Source organism: Triticum dicoccoides, chromosome 4B, assembly GCF_002162155.2.
Source record: "Triticum dicoccoides isolate Atlit2015 ecotype Zavitan chromosome 4B, WEW_v2.0, whole genome shotgun sequence".
Classification (NCBI taxonomy): domain Eukaryota; kingdom Viridiplantae; phylum Streptophyta; class Magnoliopsida; order Poales; family Poaceae; genus Triticum; species Triticum dicoccoides.
Window position 1 is genome coordinate 412,325,657 of NC_041387.1, and position 9,589 is coordinate 412,335,245.

A 9,589-nucleotide genomic window follows, 5' to 3' on the forward strand; every position below is an offset into this window, starting at 1 on the left:
ACAAAAGGCGGACCACAATATGGTCATTGAGGACACACCTTCACTTGAGAGATTACTTGTAGTTGATCAACAAGGTCCAACAAGAATCAATGTCATTTCTGCGCCGAAATTGGCAGGGGTGGGCTACTCGTCTATCAAATACTACTACCTTCAAGTACAACAGTCGCCTTGTACCTCTCTTTCTTGATATCAACATTATTTCTAGTTTTGAAGATGTATGTTCGTCTGTCATCCAGCAAAGCTTCACCCAGATTCTAGGCACAGTGAAGATCTTGGCACTAGAATCTGTCAGCCCCAACCTGGACCAAGTTGTCAGTTGCCTGAGATGCTTTCCGTGCCTGAAGAATCTGTATATCAAGGTGATGTTCCTTTCTTGTTAAATGTTAACCATAAGGGAGTTCAATTTTTCGCACCTTTTCCCAAGTTTACAATGACAATGTACTACGATTTCTGAAGGAATTTTGGAGGATTTCAGGACATACACCCCCACCACATATTGGTTGATTGATTCATATGGTTACAATCCATAAGCATTTCTCCTTTGGATTCATCTATACTAGTTTTCTTAGGGAATTTTTCATCCAATCCAACCTCTTGTGAAGAAGGCTACATGTTTCTAGATTGTAATCAAATGCCCATGTTAATCATGTCAAATCAAATATGGCACGTTGGTGCATTTTACAAATCCCGCAAACCAAATAGGCGTGTGCTAGTGTTCAGAATTACATGTAGGCACTAACACGTTCTCTTCTTTTACAGATAATAATAGGCCCGGAGGTGGATAATGTTTATAATGACAATCACATTGAATGCTTGGGTCTGCATCTCTCAAATATTACTTTGAACTCCTACCGAGGAACCTTATCGGAGATTACACTCGCCAGGTTCTTTCGTGCCAGAGCAAAGGTGCTGAGGGTACTAAGGTTGAACACACATTTAATTAGGAAGGATGAATGGTATGTTGATCAGAGCCGGCAGGTACTGTAGAATGGAAGAGGCTCCAAAAAAGCTAAACTTTGTTTTGGAAGAGCATATGACACAACAATTGGAAGTCATTGTGTCAAACCCATACATGACTTATCAGCGGCTGATCCCTTTGCAGAAATGTCGATGTTTGCAATGTTTGAATTTGGGCGTCGTAATCTTTGAATTTGAACGCTGCAATATTTATGGTATTTGTTATATAACGTAATTGGATGTTTAATTTGGTATTGCAATCATGTCATGTTACAAGTATATATATGTTGTTCTTCTGTACACAGAGCATAGATGTTCTGCAAACAGAGCATATCACAACACACACGGACCGCACTAGGTAACCCATCAGCGATGAATTCATCAATCGCAAACAGTTCATCCGAGTGAACCGTATGCTATACATCGCACACGCCTTCGTCTGGCAGCTCGTTTCTTTTGTTCACCCTCATCGCAAACAGTTAATTGAACTAAACCGTATGCCCTGAATCGCACACGCAACAAAAATCTAAACCGTGTTTGATGCATCCGTCATCGCAAATGTTTTGCACCTTTTTTGGCGGTTCTTTTACACCACCGTCTGCGATTAATGCATCGCACACAGTTTCGTGAAAGGGTCTCTGGTCATAGTGTCGCCTTAGCAGCATCCTGCAGTAGTGGGGGTAGAGCCGTCTAGAGTGCACGTGTCATGAGTGCCATATACACTACGAAGACAAACGTCCTACAAAGCATAAGATCTTGTCCATTATCTTTGCAAGCTTGATCTCCTAATCCTGCCAAGGCCAGCTAACTGTTATTGCTTGGCCATGATCCGATGAACTGCATCGTCAACCTCATGCTCTACATCCTCTTATCCCGTCTCTCCTTCAGTTACTTGTCCAACACCATACCCTGTTTACATTGGGAATCCTTTGCTTACCAATATGTCGTGTAGTTCAGTTCCCCATCACCAGCAAATTTCAAGAGATACAATTTGTAAGAACCTTCCTCTTTCTACACGAATCAGCCGCAACTCTGGCCCATCCATTCTCTAACAAGACATACTGGCAACTTTACCAATTATATCAGGTAAAGATTGACCTTAGATGTTAATAGTACCACTCTCCGTGACAAGTCTCTTGCGGGTTTCCTACCGTTCTCCTACTTTTCTCAGGGAGATATCCATATGCTTGGTTTCATTATCATTCCATTCACCGAAGCCTCTCCCTATCCCGTGCCAAAGCATGTCACCTACAACCTCTACCTCCTGCTCCTCTACCCCTATTTCCTCTGTCTCCTGACCTCCCTATGCCACCCATATCCGGAACTCCTTCTCCACCACCAGTTCTTCCAACTCCAGCTCTGCCACCGGCTAGTTCAAAATTCCATAGGAGCTAATCTCCCGATTCACATTCACTTGGAGCATTTACCCCATCTCCACCCTCCACCACGTGACCCGAACGTCCATAGAAATGGCAAAAAATTCAGCAAATTTTCATTGAAGATCGAGTACTTCTTACGATCTTTTAACATAACCGGGACAAACCTTACCAAAGGCTGGTTAATGTCCGAATATACCCGGGCGCATGAAAGACTTCCTTCCTTCATTCACCATGATTGTAGTGGGTTGATAGAAATAAAAAGGTGTTGGATTTTATTTTCAAGATAACAAAAAGGTGTTGGATTTTATTTTCGAGATAACAAAAAGGTGTTGGATCATTAGGATTTTAGCGCTCGGGCTTATCGAGCGCAGCAGAAAGAAGTGAGGTTTGTGTACCGGCCCATCACCAAGGCCCAAACGCACCAACGGCTTAGCACCCTAGGGTTTGGTCCAGCGCGTCCTCAGCCGCCGCGTCGCGCAAACTCGCACTAGCCTGCGCAGCCGCGCCCCCCTTTTTCTACCCAGCGTCAGCCCCAACCGCACCACCCCGCTCCCCATCGTCTCTCTCCCCCACGAATTCAAATTTCTCTCCAACCCCAAAACCCCTCCGCCCCCTCCCGACCCAACCACCTTCCCCTCCCCCCGTCCGAAATCCACACCGATCTCCCCACCCCGGCATCGGAACCGCCTCCCGATCGCCGCCGAGAGGTTGCGCGGTGCAGGGGGCAGCCGAGGGTCCCGTCGGAGAGGAGCGCCTCTCGCCGTCGAAGGTAATATCCGGTGCTCGGTCCCAGTATCATTTTGGTTTCCCGATCTGATGACGCTCCTGTGGTTGGCGGCGGGTTTTGTAAGTTCCTTCGTGGGCAGATCCGTGGTGGTTTTAGACCGCCTACCGCGTAGTCGCTTTGGCTTTCGTCCTTGAATCGGGCGATGTTGCTGTTGATTCTGCTTAGGAGATGTCGATTTGGCTTGTCTTGCCTACTATACTTTAGTTCTGGTCTGATCAGGTCGATCTATAGCCACTTCGATCTTAATTTTTTGAACGATCCCAACGTTTCCACAAACACGCGTGTAGGAATTGTTTTGTGCTTTTTCTGTCCGTCATAGTGTAATTATAACATGACGCCCTGTTGAATAACTTCGATTTTCTACTAGATGCCTGTCGTGGGTTAGATCCTAGCACCTGATGTTAGAGATTATTTGTTTTAGATCAGGGAGATTATTTGACGCCCTGTTGAACTATTTAACATTTTTGAATGAAAAAACATCATTAGATCATGGAGAGGCGTGGTTCACGGTCATTCAAACAGTATGTTGATAGCTGAGATTTACGTTGTATAGTAACAGTCGTATTCCATAGTTTATACTTGGACTGTAATTAAGAAACCTCCCTTTTGGGAAAATAATAACGATTCAGAAACCCCCACTTCAGGAAAATAATGACAATTCAGAAACTAAATGACCTGGTAATTGGTGACAGCTCAGGTGGAGTAACATATGCATTGAATCTCTCGCAAGCTGTTGCACCCTCCCTACACTTTCCAAAAGTGACCGCACTGTATTGGAGGCTTGAGTTCTACTTTTGTCTTTTATCTTTTATTTTTGCACTGTATCAATGTGAACAATATGTGCTGTTAGAGCAAACTAGATTATTTGTATTTCCATTAAGCAAACTGGAATAATGCCAGACTATCTTTGAACCAAGGTGGAGCCTGCCTTATTTTTCTTTTTTGACCTTGAGATCTTAGTATCTTATATGTTTTCCTGGGCGATCTTCGTACTGCAGGTTCAGCTAATGGATATCACTGAGGTTCTGCTAGCTACGCAGTCCCATGATGGTCAGATACGAAATGTTGCAGAAGGGAATATCAAGCAATTTGAGGAACAGAGTTTACCACAGTTCCTACAAGCATTATCTGCTGAGCTATCGAATGATAACAAACCTCCTGTATCTCGAAGGCTTGCTGGTATTCTTCTCAAAAATTCTTTGGATGCAAATGATTTAGTGAGGAAAGAAAAATGCACACAACGATGGATAAGTGTTGACCCTGCAATCAAGTCACAGGTTAAAGGTTCCCTGTTGATGACCCTTGGATCACCAGTATCTGACGCTCACCGCAGTTCTTCACAAGTCATTGCGAAGATTGCTTCCATTGAGATCCCTCTTCAAGGATGGCCAGAACTCATAGTAAGCTTGCTAGGTAACATGACAAAGCCAGATGCATCTCCTTCTCTGAAGCAGGCTACCCTGGATGCCATTGGATATGTCTGTGAGGAGATATCCCCTAAGGATCTGGAGCAGGATCAAGTTAATGCTGTTCTTACTGCTGTGGTCCAGGGTATGAATCACGTGGAGAATAGTTCAGGGGTCCGACTTGCTGCTGTTAAAGCATTGTATAATGCTCTTGATTTTGCTGAGACAAATTTTCAGAATGAATCAGAGAGGAACTACATAATGAAGGTAGTTTGTGAGACTGCCATTTCTAAAGAGGCTGATATCAGGAAGGCTGCATTTGAGTGTTTGGTCTCCATTGCATCAACATACTATGATCTTCTAGAGCCCTACATGCAGACATTATTTGAGTTGACAGCAAATGCTGCCAGGGCAGATGAAGAACAGGTAGCACTTCAAGCTATTGAGTTCTGGAGCACAATCTGTGATGAAGAAGTTGCAATTCAAGAAGACGCTGAAGAATCTGGTGATGTTAGTCCTGAATGTCATTTCCATTTTATTGAAAAGGCCCTTCCTTTGCTTGTCCCTATGCTTTTAGAAACACTTCTGAAGCAAGAGGAGGATCAGGATGAAGATGATGGAATCTGGAATATATCAATGGCGGGGGGCACCTGCCTTGGGCTTGTTGCAACGACTGTCAAGGATGCCATTGTACTTCTTGTGATGCCATTTATAGAAGGCAATATAACAAAGCCTGACTGGCACAGCAGGGAGGCTGCTACATTTGCATTTGGTTCCATTCTTGAAGGTCCTTCAGTTGAAAAGCTTGCACCACTGGTTCATGCTGGCTTTGATTTCCTGCTAAATGCAACCAAGGATCAAAATAACCATGTCAGGGAGACTACTGCATGGGCACTTTCGAGGGCATTTGAGTTTCTACATTCACCAACCAGTGGCGTTTCTGTAGTGACAAATGCAAACCTTCCTCATGTTATAGAAATCATGTTAACAAGCATCAAAGACTCCCCTAATGTTGCTGAGAAGATCTGTGGTGCCCTGTATTTTCTTGCTCACGGCTATGAGAATGCAGGGTCTATGTCATCAGTGCTGTCACCCTACTTTGGTCAATTAGTATCAGCTCTCCTTGCCACTGCTGATCGTTCTGATTCCAACAACTCCAGGCTTTGTGCATCTGCATATGAAACACTTAATGAGATTGTGAGATGCAGCAGCATTGCAGACACTCTGAACATGATTGTGTTATTATTGCAAGAGATCTTGAAGAGATTAAACCAGACCTTTGAGTTTCAGATCACATCCTCTGAGGACAAGGAAAAGCAAAGTGATCTTCAAGCCTTGCTGTGTGGTGTTGTTCAAGTAATCCTTCAGAAGTTCAGCAACTGTGATGATAAGTCAGTAATCATTCAGTTTGCTGACCAAATAATGGTGTTATTTCTCCGGGGTTTTTCATGCGATAGTTCTAATGTGCATGAAGAAGCAATGCTTGCTATTGGTGCTCTTGCTTATGCTACTGGACCGGAATTTGTGAAATACATGCCAGAGTTTCACAAGTACCTTGAAATGGGCTTACAAAATTTTGGTGCATATCAAGTATGCTGTGTTTCTGTGGGTGTGGTTGCGGACATCTGTCGTGCCCTGGATGACAAGGTACTCCCTTACTGTGATGCTATCATGTCCGCCCTTCTCAAGGACCTTTCAAGCCCAGAGCTTCACCGTTCCGTGAAACCGCCAATTTTGTCATGCATAGGAGATATTGCACTTACAATTGGTGAGCATTTTGAGAAATATGTTCCATACACTGTGCCTATGTTGCAAGGAGCTGCAGAGCTTTGTTCTCGCATGGACCTTCCTGATGATGACAGTACAGAGTATAAAAATGAACTCAGGCGAAGCATCTTCGAGGCCTATTCAGGTATACTTCAGGGAGTCAAAAATTCAAAATCAGAGCTAATGGTTCCTTATGCCAGCCATATTTTCCAGTTCGCCGAACTAGTCCTCCGAGAGACATCAAGGTGAGTTCACAATCTCTGTCCTTTGACACGGAATGCATAGTCAATGTATCAATCATTTTCGTTTTAGATATTATCAACTAGAAAACCGAAGTAAATGATAGGAAACATGAACTTCATAATAACGATATGCAGATAACTTTCCATCTCTAACGCTGTAATAGTATGCATTCAACTTGTATAACGGTTGCCTGTATAAAAGAAGTCTGATACTCTGCCAAAGGACTGGATCAATTGGTGATATTATTGTTCAAATTCCTTGTAGGGATGAGGGTCTGACGAAAGCTGGAGTTGCCTTGGTCGGGGACCTGGCGGATGCGCTAGGACCTTCCATCAAACTGCTGCTCAAGAATTCCAACTTCCACTCGGAGCTCCTTGGGCGGTGCTCCCAGTCTGATGACGAACAGCTAAGGGAGACTGCATCCTGGGTCCAGGGTGTGATCTCACGTGTGCTGGTTTCATGAGGGAAAGCTTCTCCAGCAAAGCTGCAGGTTCTTTATCCGGTCGTTCAGCGTTGTTGATGGTTCTCTGGGCAAACTATTTCTCTTGCCAGATGAAATATTTTTGAAAAATGTGCTGCATACATGTCCTGTTATCATGTTGCAAACGTGAAACAAGGTTGCGTGAGATCATCTATAGTTGTCAAGTTCGTAGTAGGCAGCGGCTTGCCATTGTCTAAAGTGGGTTGGGTTCCTGTTGCATTTTGTTCAGGTGTCCATGTGAGTCGGTTGTAATTGCAGCAATTGTGTCTTGTTGGCACCATTGCTCATCAGTAAAGTTGTCGCCGATGGCGTGGAACTGTTACACTCCGCGTATTGCTTCATTCAAGTGGTGATTAGTGGATATACCGATGTTTTTTTTAATCTTGTTTGTGGAAGTCCACGCGCAGCTACTCCAGCTGATCGCATCAGACATTGGGTTTGATCGTACCATACTGTTAGTAGTATCATAAACTAGCTCTGGTTCTGTAGGATAGATATAAAAGTCCCACTTTGGGGATCCGTCCAAGTCGTACAGCTGCATACTGAGCCCTCGAAAGGATTCTGCGCACCTTTGGACTTTTTTATTAGGGATTTCTTCTCGCCGTGAGAGGAATTCAGAATTGAAAGTATATGCTCATTCGTGATGATAAAGATTATAATCATGGTACACACAATATTTTTTGAGGGTATAATACACACAAAATGATACTCCCTCAGTTCCGAAATATAGTGTTTCCTCTATTCCCGTGCTTCAACTTTGACCATAAATTTAATCAACAAGACCAACTGCGGCGGGAGCGAAAATTATATCAGTGAATTCGTATTCAAAAAAAAAATTTCAATTATATATTTTTTTCTCCCGCTGTAGTCGGCCTCGTTGATTAAATTTATGGTCAAAGTTGGACCTCGGGAAGCGCGATTTTTATAGTACATATGCTATGTTAATGGGTTAAATAGTAGTACATATCTTGAGCTTTGATTTTTATAGTGTTGATCCTTTCTTCGTATCGTTGGCTTATAATGCAATTCTAATGTGAATATATGTTTGGCCCTAAAATGCATGGGCTTGTAGTATCAAAAGAATCCTCCCTTAGTTACCAAGGTATCAATCCGCATAGTTCTCATACGCGCGAATGATCAACCTTGCACTTAACCAAGAAACTTATCTTGGTCCCCAACTTAGTCTAGTGAGGGTGCCAACCTCATAGCTTTGCTAGTTACACAAATTAATGTTTGGTGTGTGTGCAAATAAATAAATATTTAAGTGTCTAAAAATATTTTAGAAAAGAACAATAAATCATTAAACGGGTTGTGTTTATGAAGAATAGAGGATCGGGATCCACAATTTCACTAGTGACATCTCCCCAAATAGCATAGGTATGGTAAACAAATTACAGTGGTGTATCGATTAAACTGCAGTTTTTGTGTTTGATCATACATGTCATGATTGCATATAGGCATTACATCCTTATGTCTGCTATCCATCATGCATCTATAGCTAATACTCTAAGACCGCTCATAAGCATGCATCTCTAACTATTAAATACAATAGACTAGTGCATTAAGCAAGGTGACACAATGTTGATAGTATGTGCTCTTTACCTCCAGTTCATCATGTAGCAAACAACTAGTACAAACCAAATAAAAATTCATATATAATATGACCAAGAACTGGAAATTCATCACACCACGATAAACACACCGTGAATGACATCAGATTTTTTTGACTGTTTACTGTAGAGCAACAGCCCCACAGTCCTTTTTATTCCAGAAATTTTTACCCAGGCCTGTTTAAATCCGCTCCCACCGGGAGTCGAATCCAGGACCTGGGGTGCTACTAAGGTCACTGCAACCACTAGGCTACAGGCCCGTTCAAGAATGACATCAGATTGATCACAATCTTGTTAGGCAGCTCATTTGATCTTTGTATTGAATAAAATGCTGCATATATGTCATATAGCTATTATTATGGATCTATTACTCTTGCACTCGCCATGTTTAGATGAATGATCTCCAAGAGGTAGTTGTGTATATTGGTTGGGCTTAATCTTGCAACTAACCTATCTTAGTGATAAAAAGATAAAAAGCCTTGTAGTTTGTTATTACCACTAAGGATAAAAGGATAGTTGCATAGTTGTCTTGATGATGCACCGAAGGTAAAGAGAATATATAGTCAATAATATGTCATCTAGCTTAATGCAATGCTCTGTTTTATTACTTAATACTTTCACATGCATGATAAATTTTGGTATTGAAGTGGAGTCTGCAGTTAATCGATACATAATTGTAATTTCTTTACCATGCCTATGCTATTTGGAGAGATTCCACTAGTGAAATTATGAATCCTGATCCTTTATTCTTCAAAAACACAACTTCGTTTCCACTAATAAAAGTATTTTAGTTGACAATTATCTTAAGCATAATTGTCAACTAAAATACTTTTAGTTGGTCTGTTAGTCCCCATCTTATCTAGTGAGATTGGCGTATAGAGTGTTTGGAATTTAGTTTCACATGCAAAAGTAAAAATATCTAAATATAAAATAACAATAAAGCGGGAAAACGAAGTTGT

At 42.2% G+C, this 9,589-nt stretch overlaps 1 protein-coding gene across 1 annotated transcript; it reads left to right on the plus strand.

Moving 5' to 3' along the window:
* Positions 1-2,882: 2,882 nt before the first annotated feature.
* On the plus strand, positions 2,883-7,383 carry LOC119296419 (importin subunit beta-1-like). The gene is made up of 3 exons (XM_037574815.1): positions 2,883-3,105; positions 4,122-6,541; positions 6,804-7,383. The coding sequence occupies exons 2-3, from the start codon at positions 4,131-4,133 to the stop codon at positions 7,000-7,002; spliced, it is 2,610 nt and encodes an 869-aa protein (XP_037430712.1). The 5' UTR covers positions 2,883-3,105; positions 4,122-4,130; the 3' UTR covers positions 7,003-7,383.
* The last annotated feature ends 2,206 nt before the right edge of the window (positions 7,384-9,589 follow it).

What these genes read in the sequence shown, in the direction of transcription:
- LOC119296419 (XM_037574815.1), top strand. Translation starts at nt 4,131, where the DNA reads ATGGATATCACTGAGGTTCTGCTAGCTACGCAGTCCCATGATGGTCAG. An exon ending in GTCCTCCGAGAGACATCAAG is followed by an intron (nt 6,542 to 6,803) that starts GTGAGTTCACAA and finishes AATTCCTTGTAG; the next exon opens with GGATGAGGGTCTGACGAAAG.